The sequence below is a fragment of the Ovis aries genome, chromosome 25 (genome assembly GCF_016772045.2).
Source record: "Ovis aries strain OAR_USU_Benz2616 breed Rambouillet chromosome 25, ARS-UI_Ramb_v3.0, whole genome shotgun sequence".
NCBI lineage: Eukaryota > Metazoa > Chordata > Mammalia > Artiodactyla > Bovidae > Ovis > Ovis aries.
The window spans coordinates 32,696,537-32,716,411 of NC_056078.1; the positions used below are offsets into that span (position 1 = coordinate 32,696,537).

Consider the following 19,875-nt stretch of genomic DNA (forward strand, 5'->3'; position numbering starts at 1 on the left):
GGGGCCTCAGAGATTCTCTTGTCTGCCCTGTCTTTGGAGGCCCATGTGAGATGTGTCCAAGGTCTCGAGGCTGCAGCCAAAGTTAGTTCTGCCTTTCCAGAAGGCTCTGAGCCTGTGTTAGGCAGACACCACCTGAGGGCAGAGGCTGTCATCTCCATCCCCTGCCTAGGCTCTGCATGGGTTACAGACAAGCCCTGGTCCCTTCTCCTGCCACCCGGAAACAGGCTTTTGGGCCCAAACAATCTGCCCAGGAGAGTCGTGGGTGGTTTCACACTGCAGCCCCTGGGCCAGGCTGGGTCTTCTTCACCCCTGGGGTGCAGTCTGGACCTCGCCCCCTGGTGGACAGGGACCCACCTGAGATCACGAAGGGATCCTGGTGTCCTTCGAGCCCCTTTGCCTTTCACGGCCCAGCCAAAACCTGCAGATCTGAACATGAGCCCCCAGGGCAGGATTGGAATCTTAACATACATGAGCTGCCTGGTTACAGATGTGTTAGGACCAAACTGAAGCCAGGACAGGCTCTAAGGGGTGGGCTAGGCCTGAGAAAAGCTGAGGCTCTGGGAATTCCCGCAGGCAGTGTAGCTCGACCAATCAGAAAAAAATCCCCGTAGCCCCCGACCGGCGCCAGACCTGAGCCAATCCGGATAGGGATGCGAGGTTTAAAAGTCCCACGCGCGCGTACGGTTTAACCAATCAGCTATGCTGTTACAGAAACAAAGAACCATCTGTATAAAAGTATATGTGATTCAGAGCTTGGGGCCTTTGTCTGATTCCACTGTGCTGGATGAAACATGGGTCCTGGCTCGAGCTGGTAATAAACCCCTTTATGCTTTTGCATTGCTGTGGACGTCTTATTCTCTCAGTTTTGGGGACTTGGACTCTGGGCATAACATTTGGGGGCTCGTCCGGGATCCCTTTAACTGGGAAGAATAACACTCTCCCGGTAGAAGGGGTTTCCTCACTTGGAGGAAAGCTATCTGAACACCTGTGTTAAGTTTGGTTAGCTGGCGTAAGGCCGAGGCCTGGCATCGTGCTGGGAAGGCAGCTGGCTCTGTGAACGCCTTGTTGGTAAGATAACCTAGAGGGATAGGAGGGTTCAGGGGGCCCAGGAAGACCTAGTACTGTGTTCTCGGCCGAGGTTTGTCTCCTCTGTTCGTCGCATCTTTGTGGGTGCCGGCATTGTCACTGCTCTCTGCGTGTTCATCTTGTCTCCTGTGTTCTATCCTGTAATCATGGGGCAAGAGACTTCCACTCCGTTGTCCCTTATGACTGACCATTTTTCTGATTTTAAGTCTAGAGCACAGAATCTATCGGTGCTGGTGAAGAAGAACAGATTAATAACTTTTTGCAGCGCAGAATGGCTGACCTTCCATGTAGGCTGGCCCTCAGAAGGCACCTTTGACTTGGGAACTGTACACCAAGTCCGAGATATCGTCTTCCGACCGCGGATCGGACACCCTGACCAAGCCCCCTCCTTGGGTAAAACCTTTTTGCCTCAACAGGGATGTTCTACCCCTCAGGTGTTGGTGACACATATAAGAAAAAAAAAAAAATCTCAAGGAGCCTGAACCAACGGCACCGCTATATGCCCCATCTTGCAGGGGGAATTGTTAGGGGAAGCACACTGATTGAGACCGCCCCACCCTGGCCAGGCACCATAGTAACCATTTGCATGAGCTGTTTTATGACAGGAGATCCTGATTAGGAATATGGAACTAATAAGCCTCCACCAACCGGAAGAGTTTGGGGAAGGTTTAAAGGAGACACCGCCTGTACATTGTGAGCCACGCGGCAGAGCAGTTCTCCTGTGTTTCCTTACCCTGCCGTTCCCCACCCGGGTACCCTTTCCCAATAAAATCTCTTGCTTTGTCAGCACATATGTCTCCTCGGACAATTCATTTCCAAGTGTTAGGCAAGAGCCCAGTTTTGGGCCCTGGAAGGGGTCCCTCTTCCTGCAACAAATGGTGACTCTGGTGAGATTCTTCTTCGCCGAGACTGACATCCTGACCACTCGGGGTACTCAGGGGCCAGCTTGCCTGCCAATGGGCCAGACCCAGCAGCTGCAACTGGGACCCTTTTGTCCCTGGTCTCCTCCCGACGCAGACAACTGGCCAGAGTGCCCTGACCGGTAAGGAACAAGAGACTTTATTGATCTCTCTCCCCTTCCCTCTCTGTCTCCTCTCCTTAACCCTTCCTATCCTTCCTTGTTTTTCTAGTCCCCTGGTCCTAGACGCAGAAATCTGGTCGAAGGGCCCTCAGCCTGAGCTGAGGATTGGGGACTGATCACCTCCTCTTGGCAGAGAACTCTAATTCTGGTTCTGATTTCTGGTAGGGCCGAGTTCCAGTCCTCCCTTCTCTGGAGGCCCAGGGAAAAGTCCCGTAAGGCCTGGGTATCTGTAGGTGGCAGGAGACGTCTGTAAGGCCACCCCTTTTGCCCCCTCTCCTGCCTCCTCCCCCTTCTTCTTTCACCCTGGCTTCCTTTCCTCCCTTAAAATCTTTGATGTTATGGAAAGGCTTGGTGGGCTACAGTTCACAGGTCGCAAACAGTCTGATATGACTGAGCGACTTCACCTTCACTTTGATGAGGACTGCCGGGTTTATATGTGTGTGTTTTAACTCTGTGATCTGTGTAGTGACTTTTTGATGGCCATTTTGCTTTGTCTGGCCACCATGTGGTTTAGACCTGCGGCCATCTGTTAGAACTTGATTTTCTTTCCCTGTGCCTTGAGACCAGGGCTCTTAAGAACACTTATCTAGACTATCTCTAACTCCTGACACTGGAAAGTAAAAAAAAAAGACTTAAAGCTAAATCTTGCACTGTGTCTGTCTAAATATGTCTTGGTATGTCTCTGTCTCTGGGTAATATTTTTTAAGTTAATTTGTATATGAGATCTATTTATTTGGCTTAAAAAAGATAAGCGCTTACAAATCAAGTAATTCTAAATTAAACAATAAATTCCAGGTTTATGTGAACTGGGAAATATTCAGTGTTAAATACCTGATATTAATGTTTGTTTGTTGACCTATTTAATATAGACATGTCTTTGAGTACTTAACGTTAAAAAAAAATATTTTCATTGTACCTAGGTTTAATATGTTAAATATTATATCTGTTACAAGTTTGTCAACAAGAAAATTACCTCAAGTAAAAAACTTCAAAAAAATGTAAATGAGATATGAGCTTTTAGATAAACTCTATATGCTTTAGGAATGTCTGTCTGAAATAGTCTGTCCAAATTGGGGTAACTTAAATTAAAAGTTCACTGACTAGCTAGCTCACTTCCAAATAAAATAAAATTTTAAAACATTTATTACTGAACATTAGTTTCCTCTTACAAAGAAGCTAAAGAAATTTGGGACTGTTAGTGACTAAAAATAAGCTGGCGCAAAAACTTGAATTTGGCTTTTTCCTCTGTTAAAAGGACACACTTTCTTCAGATGTTGAACTGCATTTGACAATAGATTTAAGTTCATTTGCCTCTTAAATGGTCTGTTCTGTATTTGCCTCTGAAATCCCATATTGTTACTTTGGCTGAGTGAATAGCTATTGTTTCACAGTGACCTATAGTCCCATCTGACTGAGTGCTCGAAACCTTTCTGGTATTTGTTGACAAAACTTACTCTAAATCATTCTATGAAGCACTTTTGTCTTCTAGCTGACTTTGGGGTGCTTCAGAGGGCCCCTGAAGCATCCCAAAGAGAGATATTAAACTGTTTATTTGGTTGGTTAAATTACATAAAAAAAGATTATCAAATGAGTAATAAATCTGCTCATATTATAATGTAGGGTAAAATTACTAATACAGATATCCTAAAAATTATATGGAGTTTTTAACATCCTGATATGTCCTGGTATTTTAATGGAAAACCTGATGACTTCACAAAAGTTAGCAAAAAGACTAAATGAACCAGTGAATATGCTTATAACTTTTATGGTTTCTATCTGAAAAATTATGGGGTTAAATCTTATGTTTTCAGGGAGTAGGGAAAATCTTTCTCTCAATACTTTGGTAAAATTAAACGTTATAAACAGAACAATTATATTTTCTATCTGACTCCTCCAAAAATTGGAAGTTCTTAGGTTCCCAGTAAGTTTATCAAATGAGTTAGGAAGTTTATCTCACGGATACAAAAATCTCAAAAATTTTTTGAGACCTTAAAAGGAAAAAATTCACCTAGATTTGTTAGGCAAAATCTGTGATAAGCCTTTGGTGTGAGTTTCTCAGCCCTGTTTTATTTTAAAAAGTTCAGTCTGAGACTCTATAAATGTTTCAGCAAAATAAACAGCCTATAATCAATTATGGTTATAAAAATCATCAGACCAAAATCAGTGAGAACAGACCTATTTTGCAAACAAACTAGCCTTAATTTGGTTATATTTAATAAAAATAAGGGTAACTTTAAGGAAAAAAGATATTTCGAAATGTTAAATACCAGTTTGTTAATGGAGGTCTGCATCTAGTAAGACTCATCTCTTAGATAGTTCTTTACTGTTATGTAATGCTAATGTAAAATTTAATTGAATTCTTGAAGAACACCCTAAGTTTGTTTCTGAAGCTTATCTCAGTAATCTATCGTTGGATGAAGATCAAATGCCTCCTGACCTGCAACCAGGACTGGAAAAGACATAATTTAAGGGACTGTCGTCTCCAACATGGATGGAAGGACTTTTTTTATCAGGAGAAACTACACTACACCAGGATGAGAAGACGACAACATCAAGGTAGACAGCTTCCCCGAGATGCGGGACCTGATTCGTATGATCATTTATGTTTTCTTGACTTCTTAGACCTTTGCATATAAGTCGAATGCTTTTCTATCATAGGCCTGATCCTATGCTAGTTTCAAAATCAATCCAATTGTTGGGTTTGTGGCCAATTACCTGTGTCTAGTTCTGGGTTATCTTGGTAAATTTCTCTATTACCAGACTTTAACTGGTTGGCCCTGAAAAAATTTACTTAAAAAAATTAAATCGTACTAAAGATAATCAGTCTAGTGACACTAAAAAAAAACTGGGCTATGTTCCTTATAGATGGTGTCAATATATAATTTCCCTGGAAGATAAAGATTCTACAGGGCAGACTAAGTCAGATGATCTGAAGTTATACTGGGCTGCATCTAATGGAAGTTCTTAACATAAGGCTTACTTGTGACTTTACTAATACTGCTGGCTATGTTATCTGTATTTCACCTGTTTCACAAAATTGCTGTTTCTTACACTGTGTGTGTGTGAGGCCTCTAATAAAATAATATATAGTCCCATATGAGATCGATGATGGTAACAGTGTAACTCTAGATATGGCAAGAAGCAACAAGAGGGAATATTTTCCTGGACCAAAAAGCTAGTAAGACAGGTGGTCCAGAGAATTTTAGATACTGTTTTATGGCCTAGTCCAGCAACAGCACATTGAGCGGCCTGTTTACCTGAGAGTGGACACTCTCAGCACCATGGGGTAAAATGGTCATGAACTGCCCCCCTCATAATCATGGTCAAGTTTATGAGCAAAAGGGGCTCTGCCAACTGAAGACTGACACTCGCCATCTGCATCTACGAAGATTAAACCATGGCCGCTGCAACTGCTGACTTTCAACGCCCCTGAAAGAAGTTCAGGGTGAAAATCAGGAATGAGGCACTCTCTGCTCTGGAAAAAAACTGGCAGAACAGGCCTTCAGATAGTTAGATCTTTTCAGGAAAAGATTTTATGAGTCCCAATTCTTGCATGTTCTCATATCTAGAAAAACACTGTCATTAACGGTAAAATCTGCTTTGGCTATTAAAAATAGTTTACAATTAAAAGTCAAAATAGAGGAGCTACGGTTCAGATATCCTGGAAAATAACTAGGTGATGCTATGGGTGTACTTCCAGATTAGAGCTTGTATTGCTCCAAGCTGGGGCAGTCCTATGCCCCATTTTGACAGGAAGTTATCATAGTCATTGTTGCCTAGTTCCCTAAAATTAAAACTGAGCGAGACTCTGTGGGGCTCTGGAGTACAGATCTGCTCTGTGTTCTCCTTTTCTTATCTGTAGGATATAGACTTTGTTCAGCCTCCTTGGCCTTCCCTGAATTCCAAAGCATAGATTCAAACAATTGTTAATCAGGGAAGGGAGGGGATACAAAAACAAAAACTATCAAAGGTTGGTACAGCCTCCAGACAGAGTCCTGGTTCCTACTCAAAGAAATATGCATAGCAATGTCTTTGAGCCCCCACCCAGGTAAAAGATGGTGACTTCAGACTAAACACAAGATTCTTGGAGCACTGCTCTGTTGCCTCACCACCAACCAATCAGAAGGGGTCACAAACCCTGTAACCCTCACCCCAAATGCTGCCTTCTGTTTCCAGGGACCAGAGATGACCATCCTGTTAGGTCTCTGGTTTGGCCCTTGTCTATTTCATCTTTGAGAGGGGCCAACTAAATTGCTGCAACTACAAGGGTAAAAGCTGGTTTCAGATGTGAAAAACCCCAACTTAGATCAGGTAGAGAGACTTCTGCTCTGCTAGGCAGGCCTACGCCCATGCACAGCAGGAGAAATTACAGAAGAAAGAGACCTCCGCCTCAATTCCCAAAAAGTATCCTGAGTATGAAGTCTCTCAGGGGGCCTATGTGCTGTGTTAGGGGAAAAATGTTGTTTTTATGTAAATCACTCAGGGATAATCAGGGAGTCCCAGGCCAAGATAAGAAAAGGGCTAAAAAAAAAAAAAAGTCTCAAAATTAATTTGAGTCCTGGTTCCAACAGTCCCTGTGGTTAACACCACTAATTTCTACCCTACTCAGACCGCTCATTATACTCCTACTCATTCTAACTTTTGGCCCATGTATTTTAAATAAATTGATAACCTTTGTAAAAAAAAAAACAAATCAGTGCCGTTCAGGTAATGGTACTGAGGCAACAATATCAGGCAGTGTCTCAGAATGGAGAGGAAGATTCCTCTCAAGGATAAAAAGACAGGGGGGAATGTTAGGACCAAACTGAAGCCAGGACAGGCTCTACGGGGCGTGCTAGGCCTGAGAAAAGCTGAGGCTCTGGGAATTCCCACAGGCAGTGTAGCTCGACCAATCAGAAAAAAAAATCCCCGTAGCCCCCTGCCCGCGCCAGACCTGAGCCAATCCGGATAGGGATGCGAGGTTTAAAAGTCCCACGCGCGCTACGGTTTAACCAATCAGCTATGCTGTTACCAAAACAAAGAACCATCTGTATAAAAGTATAAGTGATTCAGAGCTCGGGGCCTTTGTCTGATTCCACTGTGCTGGATGAAACATGGGTCCTGGCTCGAGCTGGTAATAAACCCCTTTATGCTTTTGCATTGCTGTGGACGTCTTATTCTCTCAGTTTTGGGGACTCGGACTCTGGGCATAACAAGATGGACACATGGGAGGGAAGGAGGGAGTCAGAGGGGCTGACACTGCAGATGAGAGGGGCGCCCAATCATCGCGAGAGTTGGAGGGAACCTCAGGGAGGGGCCAGCTGCAGCCAAATGCCGTGGGGGTGGGGGACGGCTGTCTCAGACGTAGGAAAAAAGAGCCGAGGAAGCCGGGGAGAGGTGGAAAACGCATGAAACATAGGTGTCTTCACAACGAGTTACAGAAACTGACCTTTATTTATTGTACTAAAGTCTGTTTAACTTTTGATACAAAGGAAGGTTTTAGTACAGAAAACCCCAGTCTGTGAGAACAGTACCCGTGCACACTGTACCATCTCTGTGCCAACCCCAGCCGCCCAGAGCAGCGGCCCCGCGGGCGCCAGCGAAACCCCTCGCCAGCCTGTGGCTGGTCCTAGCTGTCGCAGCCAGAACGCGTGTACCTGTGAAACAAGGGCAGCACGGAGACGGAAACGTGTCTCCTTGCGAACGACTGTGCAAGAAAATATATCCCTTTTTAAAAAAATGTCAGTATGGCTAAACTATAATCTAGTGTCTAGAATTACAAAGAATAAAATGAAATCAGCGATTTCTTGCTAGTAAAATGAAATGTTAGGAACAGTATTAAAATAGAGGTCCTACCCCAGTGACACTTACCCGGAGCCCCGTACAGTACCTATTATTAACAGGACACACAGTTTAAAGGGGAACCACACCAAATCTTCAGCCAGAAACATCTGGCATCAGATGCGTTAAAAAACAAAACAAAACACAGCCATCCTCGTGGAGCTCTGCTCATGTTGTGAGAGCTGAAGCCAAGACTAGATAGATCCCAGCTTCTCTTGAATTTTAACAGTGACCACATTGATCCTTAAGCTTCCGTTAAGAGCTCTCTTTTCAGAGTCTGAAATATGAATTGTTTTTAGATCAAACAGAGCTGATGTCCCTGCCCCATTGTAAAGCATTTGGGGATTACTCTGCAAAATCTGCACTGGTAAAGGCTGTCACTATTCACAGAACCTAAGGAGGACCCAGTGGCATGCCTCAGCCCCAGCCTGACATCCTGTCCAGAATTGGCTGTGTCACAGTGAACCCACGAAGCTCTGAGGACCAGAGAGAATGCTGGAATCATGAACACAGGTGGATGAGAAGTAAGAGGTTGCAGGAGACGAAGTCTGAGGGACGCGCCTACAAGACGGTGGAAGTCACCTTCCTAGGTGCAGGAGGAGAGCGCGCAGCCCCACGAAGGCACTAGTTCCGCACGCAACGACGGTCTAAACAGCCGCAGTCATAGGGCCTTCCAGGAGAGGGGCCGCCGAGGAGCGGGGCATTCGTCAGAGCTCTGGCCCCACCGCTAAGACCCTCCCAGAGCAAAGTAGCCCCCAGTGAGGTTCCAGAGTCGTTTCGTTGAAAGCAGGCACAAAACCAACACCAAAGCGACAGTGAGGAAAAGGGCGGGGGCTGGGCAGCGACAACATGGAGCCATTCAAGTAAACATAAGCCACTGAATACTTAGAAAAGGCTTGTAAACTTGTGATCTGAAAGGTTCTCTTTGCAGCATCTGTTGAGCTGGCTACAAGGAAGGTTGGTGTCGAGTCCCCCACTCCACAGTCTCTGTCTTAAAGCACACACGTGTGGGAGAAGCGCAGTCCGCTGGCCGGGGTCTGGGTCCCGTCCGTCTGCGGCCTTCCGTGTACAGAGGAGGTGCTTCTGGAGCCCCGGTTCATGGATCCCTCCCCTTCGTGTTTACACACAGAGGCATCTATCCGTAGTCACTGCAAAGAGCTGCGCCAGGCGGTCGGGCTGGAGGCCAAGCTACAGTCATCCCCAGCACTGTGTTCTAGAGAGGGCAGGCTGGGATCCACAGGACTTTATTTTGCTCTTGATTGACCACTGCCAAGATCTGAGTACAAATGCTCGACAGGGCTCCTCCCTGGACGACCCCTGCAAGAGAGTCCCCAAACACACACGTCATTGGCTGGGAGGAGGACGCCCAGAAGGAGGCGAGTAAACAGATCTTTCGCTCTTCCTGGTGCTCTGCCTGTTTTCAGCTACTTGGCTCAACTGCTCTACCCCCGCCTCACTTCTCTTTCATCAGCAAGAAATTGGAAAAGAAAAAAAGAGTTGAGTGCAAATCACTTCGGCTTTTTATCTATCCCTCTCGGCAACTGTTCATACGATGTTAAAATCTGGGGCTCACAGGAAGGCTGGGGTCTGATTTTGCCAGGTTGCCCTGACCCCTGTAATAAGGGTGACAGGATGTGACTATGCAAATTTGCCAGGCTCCACAGCAGGGATGACCCGGGCTGGTATGCCTAGTAGTGCAACGGGGAGTCCCAGTATATTGGAACGCAGTCTGGGGTATGTTGTAATGGTCCAGTTGGCAGCAAGCTTCTAGAGGGAACAAGGCTGGGTCTCAAGAGCTGGGCAACCCACGAACCAGAGAAGATTCTCAACAAAGATGATGGGCCATCCCCAGCTCTGGCTCAGGCCTGCTGCTCGGCAAGGTTTCAGCACCACGGCCCAGCAGACACTAGATGAGGGCTCTGTGCGTGCTCCATGGAACAGTGCCATGCCCTGGCTTCTTGCCACAGATACTGACAGTGAACGTTTAGAAATTGCTATGACAATGCGATGGAGCAATTTCACATCTGCTAAATCTGATAAGAAGTCAAAGCCTGTATGTCGTAAGTTTTGAAGTTTTAAATTTTCCTTTCTCTAGTAAATTGCTAAAGTATTTAACTGAAATATAGGCCTGTAATGGATTTGAAATTAAAACACAAACACACACGTACACAGAAGAGCCAGGGCTGGGTTCTGAGACCACATAGTGCATGAGAAGCACCCATCATAACACTCTCTACAAGTTAATTAAAAGCAGTCTCCACCTCTCTCGACCACAATGCTGTTATGCCCCCTACCAATGACTGATTTCATGGAAGAAGTTGGAAGCCACCAAGTACGATGGCAACTGCTAAATTAGAGTTTCTTTTAGTTTGCCTTGTTTCAAAGCTAAGAGACAGTAATGGTGCAGTTTGTCTTCAGATTCCACTGCAAAACTGGCCTACCCTGGAGGATGCCGGGGATAGACGGTCACAGCCACCACTGCTGTGCCACCTGCCTGGTGAATGCTGGAGCTGTGCCACAGGGTGCCTGTGCAGCCATAACTCAAGACCAGATTGTGACCCAAGGACAGAATCCGTGAACTTTACCTTTGGATCGACAAGGCCCCGATGCGGCCCTGTGCCTGCACTGCGATCATCTGTAATGAAAGTGCTCACTGCGGTGGCATCACCAGGCGCCCCGGAAGTGCGGGCTATAACACCTCCAAGAAGGGCATCCTTGGGAAGGCTGTGTCCGTCCTTGCCCCCCGCTCCTCTCTGGGCCTGACGCACACCTACCTGTGAAGTACCTGCTGTACTCCTGTTCAATCTTCTGAGCCGTCTCAAACTGCTCTTTGGAATGCCTCTGAGTCACCTTGTCCTTCAGGTAGATGGGGTCTCTCTGCTCCCTGTCGGGACATCCAGGAACCTGGCTGAGCCTTCTCACCTTCCCCATGCCCTCCTCTCAGCTTCTCTGTCCAGAATAACAGGGCTATTCCCCACCGCCCGTGCGCCCCTGGTGGAGCACAGGGCAGCCTGCTGGCCCCACAGGGAGCTCTGGGCAGAGAAGGGGAAGAGATCAGATGCCCCAGCTGGCCCCCGAGTGCAGGTACCAGAAGACTGGGAGCGCCAAAAGGTAAAGGTCGGTGGGGAGCATATGGGGGCTCGGCAAGTCATTAGCCTAACCACAAACGCTGAAGCTCAGTAAGAGCAAAGGCCCGTCCACATCACAAGTCAGCTCCTGGTAGAGCTGGGCTGCCCAGTTCCTGTGTTGCTGTGAGCACCAGGACGAAAGGTGGGAGAGGGAGAAAGGGCATGGGGGTCAGGAAGGAGGGAAGCAGACAAAATGGCACAGACTTGAGGCGCTGCGGCGGCCCCCCAGCAGCACGGAGAGGACTGGGGGGCGCTGTGCCAGCTTAACACGACTGGCTTAACGTGACTGGTGTGAGACGGGCACGTGGGGGAGGGCCACTCCCACACAGGACGCCTGCTCGACGCCAATGCCCCGCCACCTCCCGTGGCTTCGAGCCAGCAGCCCATGCCCAGCACGGCCCCGCAGGGGCCTGGCACCTACTTGACGTGCTTGGCGCTCTTGTAGTGGATGAAGATGACGATGGGGTAGATATGCATGTGGTGCAGCCGCTCGATGGCGTGGGGGGCGACGTCCAGGAGGCAGTGCCGGTTCTGCGGGGAGGGGGCGGGGGAGCACCAGGCAGGGGCCGGGCTGGGCCTCAGGGACCCAGCCTTCGTCTGCCACGGAGGGGCCCCACTCCTCACCCGACACTGCCCGGCCTCGCCCTACCCGTGAATAAGTCAGGTGCTACTGATGAGCAAGGCAGCTTGTTCATTCTGACACGAAGAGGGCATGTGACACCCAGTGGGGAAACCTCATCCAGGGGGATATCTCTCCCTACAAGGCTGTCGGCATTGATGATGGCCAAGGCTGGGAACGGGGGCCATGTGGGGTCTGGACAACCCAACTCCAAACCCCTTTCCTGCCTTTACCCAGAAAACCATTCTGACATGACGAGGGCATGACGCCCGGTGGGGAAACCCCATCCAGGGAAATCTCTCCCCACTAGGCTGTCGGCGTTGATGATGGCCAAGGCTGGGAATGGGGGCCATGTGGGGTCTGGACAACCCGACTCCAAACCCCTTTCCTGCCTTTACCCAGATACAGGAACGTTCTAAAGCGCCACCCCACTTGGCCTCGGAAACGTTACCCGGAAAGCCGATGGGTACCTTTTCCGTGATCTCCTTTATGGAAGCCACAGTGGTTACGTCAAAGTGGCCACTCCTCCGCTTGTAATCGACAAACAGGCAGTCTTTGACGCCCCGCTCGATGGCCTGCTGGGAGGCCTTCATCACCTCTGCAAAGCACAGACACAGGAATCAGCAGGTCGGGCACCGTGAGCCATCACTGCACGGGCTGGGGAAAGCACTGCACGGAAACCCAGCCCTGCCAGCCTCACTCCCAGAGAAAGAGCCAGAGGCTGAACACTGATGCGACCCAAGTCAGAAGGATGAAAAGACTGTGAGATCCATCCCCAGGAAGCAGCTGAACAAACACAGACACAGACACAGGTCTGAGGGCCGCCCTTACCAAGGGGGCATCTGCAGAACTTGCCGGGCGCCTCGTTCACCAGCATCTCCTTCACGACATCCAGGAAGGGCCCCAGGATCAGGACGGGCCTCAGGGAGGTGCAGTCTACCTTTTGGACCCGCTGATAGGCCAGGCTCACTGAATCTGCAGGGAAGAGGGCAGCAGAGGATGGGTATCCACCCGGAGCAGAGGGAGGGCCGCCGGGGGGGGGCTGGGGACTCACTGCTCCCCTGACCTTGCTTACCCCAGGCAGACCTATCTCCTTCACTCCACAGATCTCCTTCACTCACAGGGACCCAGCTCACCCTGGTCTGCCTGGGACTCGCCCAATTTTAGCACTGAGCGTCCCACACCCCGGGCACACCAGGGCACGGCCACTCCTGCACCGTGTCCCCACTCCTTGGACACCCAAGGCATCGCAGCACTTTACTCTGCTCAATTTCTCTTATGTGTGTTCAGCACACGGTCCCCTCACTACTAGACAGTCTGTTCTCTACACGTGCCACCTCCCCTGAGCGGGGCGGGTCATGTGACCCAGACCTGCCCCATGCAGTGAGCAAACTATCCCCCTTCCCATGAGCTGAAACGGACAGGACCAGGGGCAGTGACCCAGCTCTGATCCTGCAGATGACAAGCACCCTCAGGAAATGACCAAGCCACGAGACAGAAGGGACTTGGCTCCCTGATGGTCCCCAGGACAGAGCTGCCTCCAAGGGACGACCCACCAATCCAGACTCATACGTGGCAGAGAAAGAAGCTTCTTATGCTTCACCCATTGTTATTTGGTCTCAGTTACAGCACTCAAACCAATATCCTAGTTGATACATGTAGTTAAGTCTCCTCTTCCACAAAAAGAATAAAAAAATGCTCACAGAAAGAGCCTAAAACCAGCATGCAAATATCTTCCTGACACCTCTTGGGTACCAATCACTGTGCTAGCAACTCAGAAACACTTTTAAAAACTTTTAAAAGAATAGAAAGCACAGACCCAGAGCCAAGAACTTCCTGCAAGAAGAGATAAAAACATCCCCTCTTTTAAAATTCTGAACGTGACTGGTAAGCTAGGCATCCTCTCCAACCCTCTTTCTCCAGTCTTGGTCCCTGGCAGCTTCCTCTCAACTAGCATCATAGTTGGTTATGAGGATTCAAAGTATATCCCATGGACAGAGGAGAGTGGTGGACTACTGTCACAGGGTCACAAAGAGTTGGACATGACTATAAAGCATATCCTTTTACATGCTCAGAAAACCTAGAAAATACGTATGTCCAACAAAAATGACACAATAAATATTCTGTAACTCCCTCTTCCACTCAGTCTTAGGTTTCTGTTGAAAGCATCCCTGTTGCTTCACACTGATCCTCCTTTATCCTTTGCAGCATCCTCCCACATGAAGGCACCGCACCTCTCCATCTCTCTGGATATGGACATTAAGACCATGTCTTCAACTCAACAGAATCGTCTTCTCCCCTAATGACTATTAACATTCCACACTGAGGGGCACCAATTTAGAAGTTTTCTGATCCTCTCAGAATAATCTGCTTTGTCAGAAGTCCTCATAATAACAGAATCACAGGGTTCCAGAGCCACTCACAAGCACGATATCCAACCAGAGTCAGAGGCCCAGAGAAAATAAACTCCCTGGGAAGGGTAAATATACAAACATATAATCTGGAAGCAACCTAATGGAGGTATGTAGACTCCTTTTAAAACTGGTACAGATATTAAAATCAAAAGCATTAAAGTAATCATATACCTAATACATAATATAAAAGGAGGTAATTGGTGTCATCCATAACAGAAAGGAGTGGGGGGAACACAGAGATGTAGCTTTTATATAAGATTGAAATTAAGCTATCATCAGTTTAAAATGAATTGCTATAACCTAAAGATATTTTATGTAACAATAGTAACCAAAAAAAAAAAACTATAAAATATACACAAAAGGAAATGAGAAAGAAAGTAAAACATGTTACTAAAAAAAAAAAAGAAAATCAATGAAATACAAAAGAAGGCAGCAAGGAAGGAAAAGATAAGATGAAAAAGCAAGAAGACATATAGAAAACAACTAAAAAATAGTCTTTCATGTGGGCAATTAAGTATAAATGGTTTAAATGCCCCAATTAAATGACGCAGATTGGCTGGATGCATAAATAAAAGAGATCCAACTCTATGCTGTCTACAAGAGACTCACTTTAGATCTAAGGACATACATAGGCTAAAAATGAAAGGACAAGAAAAAATAGCTCATGCAAATGGGAATCTAAAGAGAGCAGGAGTGACCATAATTGTATCAGACAAAACAGACTTGAAGACAAAACTGTCACAAGAGACAAAGGACATTACAGTCGGATAAAAAGATCATTTCTCCAAACAGATATATCCAGCATAAATATATGCGCACCCAGCACTAGAATTCCCAAATAAGTCAAGTGAATGCTGATGGAACTGAAGGGAGAAACAGACGATACAGTGTCAGGACAGGGCTTCAACATCCCGAGTTCAATTACGGACGGTACAACCAGTGCTGTGCTGCGTTAAGTCGCTTCAGTCGTGTCCGACTCTTTGCGACCCTACGGACTGTAGCCCGCCGGGGTCCTCTGTCTATGGGACTCTCTAGGTAAGAACACTGGAGCAGCTTGCCATGCCCTCCTCCGGGGGATCTTCCTGACCCAGAAACTGAAGCCACGCCTGTAATGTCTCTTGCACTGGCAGGAGGGTTCTTTACCACTAGCACCACCGGGGAAACCCAGCACAATCAGACAGAAAACCAATAAGGAAACCGCACTCGAACAACATTATAAACCAATGGACCTAGCAGACTCCCTGCTAGAGCCTCCAAGGAAGCACAGACCTGCCAACACCGTGATTTTGGCCCAACAGTACTAATTTTGGACTTCTGGCTTCCAGATCTGTGAGAGAATAAACCCATACTGTGCTGACCACAAAGCTTGTAACGTATGTTGCAAAAGCCCCAGGAAATGAATACACGGTGAAAGCTAGAGGACAACGAATAATATCTTTAAAATGCATGGATAAAATACCGACCCATCTACAATTCTATATCCAGTGAAAATCTGCAGAATCGTGGGAAGATTGGCAAACAGAAACTGAGACTGTCACCAACAAACCTGCATCACAAGGAATGCTAAAGATCATCACAAGGGCACAATCCATGGGGCCGCAAAGAGTCAGACCTGAGTGAGAAGCTGAGTGCACACACACACACACGCAAAGGGCATGTTAACTATAGCTAACCTCACTGTGGTTAATCTTTTGCACCTCATACACATATCAAATTATCGTTTTGTACACCTTAAACTTACACGATAATATATGTCAGTTATATCTCATGTTGGGAAAAAAAAAAGAAATGCTGAAGGGAGTGTACATCAGAAAGAAAAAATCAGAGGGAAAGAGGATGACAGGAAGGAATGAATAATGGAAAGGATAAATATAAGTGAATAACTGATGCGTAAATCAATAACACTGCTGGCTTTAAAAATATGTATAAAATGAAAACGATAAGCAAAAGGTAGGAAGGAGGTAAGGAAGTCATGGTGTTCTGATGTTTTAAAATTATTGGGGAAGTGGTCAAAGCCACGATTCATGTTAGTAGTAAGTCAGATACACATTGTGAGGGCTGCTGTAATCACCACCCCCAAAAGAAGAAAAACTAAGAGATTGAGGAGGGGGCAGAATAATGAAAATGCTTGATTAATCCAAAAAAAGTAAGAAAAGGGAACATAAAATGGGCAGGATAACAGAAAACAAATAGTAAGATGGTAAATGTATCAGTGATGATATCAGTAATTCAGTACTCTGATTAAAGGATAAAAATTGTCACTGGTGCATTCAAACATGAAAATATCTCAGGCTGTACACTTTTCTATAGATGTATTAGCACTTTTCTATACACATGTCTCAATAAAATGAAAAAAGATGAAGTGTCACGGTGAGTTAAAAAAAAACCCTACATGCTGCTTACAGAGCCACGTAAATACGAAGCTGTAAAAAAGTATGAAACGATGGAAAAAGATGAACTATGCAAACACTTAACCAATAGAAAACTGGCGTGATAATTATACTTTAACAGGATAGAGATAGTTTTCTGGCCTTTTTTAAGGCCAGAAACATTACTAGAGATAAAACATTTTATAATGATAAAAGGGTCAATTTAACAGTACGATATAACTATTTAAAGACAACTTCAAAATATGTGTGTGCACACTAAGTCGCTTCAGTAATGTCCGACTTTTTGTGACCCTGTGGACTGTAGCCTGCCAGGGTCCTTGGTCCATGGCTTTCTCCAGGCAATACTGGAGTGGGTTGCCATACACTTCTCCAGGGGATCTTCCCGACCCGGGAACTGAACCGCGTCTCTTATGTCCCCTGCAATGGCAGGCGGGTTCCTTACCACCAGAGCCACCTGGGAACACCCCATAACTTAAAAACATATAATGAAAAAAAAAACACACTGAAGAACTGCAGACTAGACAAGTGGCTATTTTCCAAAGACATCTCCTGGATATACACCACAGACCAGAGATGCTATCTACAGAAGAAAAGAGAAAGGAGGACCAAGCAACTATCATTGTGAAAAGACAGTCTTTTTTTTTAACATTTTAAATTTAAAAATATAAAAACCTATTTTCAGCTTGAAGGCCATATAAGAGCAGGCAGTGAAGCAGATCTGGCCCATAGACTCTGGTTTGCCAACTCCTGACCTGACTATCGTGACCGTGGGCCATGAGCAAGGGCGGGACTCACTCAACTCACTGCGCCGAAGACCTGAAATAACACGTGAGGAAGCAGGGGAGGAGGCGGCCAGCTGTCCTGCCTTCTGAGGCCCACTGCCCCCCAACCCCTACAGCCTGCCTATCAGGGAGGGCACAGCTTCCAGGAAGGAGTCACACCCAGGGCTCCAGGGACCAGCATTCATCAGAGCCTCCTGCTTTACAGGACAAATATACCGCTCCACAGGGTGCCTGACACTCCCTGACATGCAGCCCCAGGACTGGGCGGGTGCCTGGCCCTGGGAGGATCTTGTAAGGATAGACACAGGAGTAAAGCCAGGAAGGTTACCACCAAGCAGCCTGGAATAACCCCACAACATACTAGAGGCAATGCCCCGGGCAAGAACTGCTTTTTGCCCACCCAATACCCATTCTTCCTTTCTTCCTTACTAAGAGAACCTGCTTTACTGAAGCCAGCAGGGCACCAGTGAAAACCTTGCCATTTCAGCCTCCCTTGCAGTTGCAAGCAGTCAACGAGGTGTAAGTGGAAAATGAAGAGTGGGCTTCCAGGCAAGCTGTTTAAAGAGGCACACTGTTGCCATGCCCTTTTCTTCTCCTTGCTGCCTGAATGTGGATGAGATGGCAGGAGATGGGGAGACCGTAAGGACGGAGGACGCATCCTACAGGTGGTACACTCTGAAGGCTGCAGCACCACCAGCCCAGCCCAGACACATTCCTCGACCAATTACGTCTGAAAAAAGCAAACCTCTGTCTTTCAAGTCACTGCAGTGAGGCTTCTGTGGTGAACAGCAAACCTCAGCCTGCAAGCCTGCTGGAGAAGCCAGCTCAGTCACTTGCCTTCGAAGAGTGGAATGGAGTCATTGGAAAAGGTGTCCAAGGCAAGGAGGTCTTTCCCATCTTTGGACCCGCTGCGTTTGTGCTTATGTTTCCTTCGAAAGAAGGATCTGCGTGCAGCCGCCGAGAGCGTCTTTGCGGCGCTGTTTTCATCTTTGACTTCAGACATGCTGAGCCTCCGGGAGAATTCTTGGTCCATTCTGAAGACGAGAGTACAGCAGTGCTGGGAAGGGCCAAGGGACCATCGCCTGTCGCCCTGCCCACCTGCGCCAAGGAGGGTCAACGCCGGGGCTCCAGGCTCCCCCACCACCCTCTGCAGGCTTCCCGGCCACTTCAGCACCCAAGCCCCGGAGGACCCCCTGATGCCAGTACTCTGGGGTGGCACACAGACCAATGCTGGGCAAGTTCTCAGAGCAGGTCAACTCCTATATTCAGGTGAGGGTCAGAGGGCACTGCTAAGACAGCCTTCACTTGTGACACTAAAAGTTATAATTCCAGCCACGAAAAGGAGGAAAGCATAGAAATGTACTGTAACATGGAAGAACCTTGAAAAAAATCATGCCAAGTATAGGAAGTTGGTCACAAAGACCATGTGCTGTATGTGTGACTCCATTCATGGAAAGTCCAGACAGGGAACCTTGTAGAGACAGGTTCCAAGGAGACCAGGGGTGGCTCAGGGTTGGCAACAGGGGGCAGGCAGACAGAACAAGGCAGGTAGCTGAAGGGTACAGGGCTTCTCTCTGAGATGATGAAAATATTCTCAAATTGACTATGGTCATGGTTGCACATATCTGTGAAAACACTAAAAGCTAAGCAATTGCATACTTTGGATCAATCGCCTGGCACATGAATTATATCTCAACAAACATAATTTTAAAAAAGCATGTCTCCTAAGTTGCCGCTACACTTCTGTATAGCACTGACTTGGATACATCACTGACCTAAACTTGGAACAGCTTTTTGAACAAGCGACTCTGGCAAAACTTACAGACCAGAAGCTGAGACGACATCAGAATAAGCCCCCAGCAGCCCAGGCCGTCATCACATGGGACGTCCCCACGGGTGCCGCCCGCCCCTGCCCCAGACTCTAGAACACTCACACGTATTTGCTGGGGATCTGCCCGCGCTGGATTTTCTGGGCATTCTCATCCAGCTGCCAGGCCATCCAGGACCCAAATGAGCCCTGGGGCAAGGTGTCATCCACGTACAGAATGTCGTCTTTCTTAAAGCTCAGCTCGGGCTCCACCTCTGCCAGTCGCTCATACAGGGCCCTGGACAGGGAGACGGAGGGGAAGAGTCAGGCCACAGGCCACCCCTTACAGCCAAGCTCCCAGGCCCACTCTCCTGCTCTAAAGCTCTCCCCAGACCATGATCAGGACCCATCTCTCCCCATTCTAGCAGCAGTTCCCAAAGGAGGGAGCCCGGGCTCCTGGAGATCAGGGCTCCCTCACGCCCATCAGATAAAAGCCTTTTTGCCAAGAACCAAGGCCATATCTCCACTTCCAAAAGAGTCTTTCCCATTTGTACCCCTCCCACATCAAAGTTGATGCTTCCTACACAGCGGAAACATCTCAGAATGGAAACGTGCCATCCTTGACTGAGGAGGGTGTGCCTAGACATAGGGACCCCAAACCTCATGGAGCACAGTCAATCAGTATTTTCCATTCTTGTGTGGCCTCAGATCTCATGAAGAAAGCTGCATGCCTCCTAGAAAATGCCTG

General features: G+C 47.4%; 1 protein-coding gene across 10 annotated transcripts in view; it reads right to left on the bottom strand.

Moving 5' to 3' along the window:
* Nucleotides 1-7,581: 7,581 nt before the first annotated feature.
* The window catches only part of DLG5 (discs large MAGUK scaffold protein 5), a 120,670-nt gene continuing 108,376 nt past the window's right edge, over nucleotides 7,582-19,875 (bottom strand). For 6 of the 10 annotated variants that reach the window (XM_060406548.1, XM_060406552.1, XM_042240980.1 and 3 more), the window contains 4 exons: nucleotides 19,255-19,425; nucleotides 18,158-18,354; nucleotides 12,566-12,709; nucleotides 11,653-12,332 (listed from right to left, as the gene is read on the bottom strand). In XM_060406548.1, coding sequence (XP_060262531.1) covers nucleotides 11,851-12,332; nucleotides 12,566-12,709; nucleotides 18,158-18,354; nucleotides 19,255-19,425 — 994 coding nt within the window. In that variant the 3' untranslated portion in view covers nucleotides 11,653-11,850. The other 4 variants (XM_042240982.1, XM_027962304.2, XM_015104464.3 and 1 more) reach the window with 2 other exon arrangements.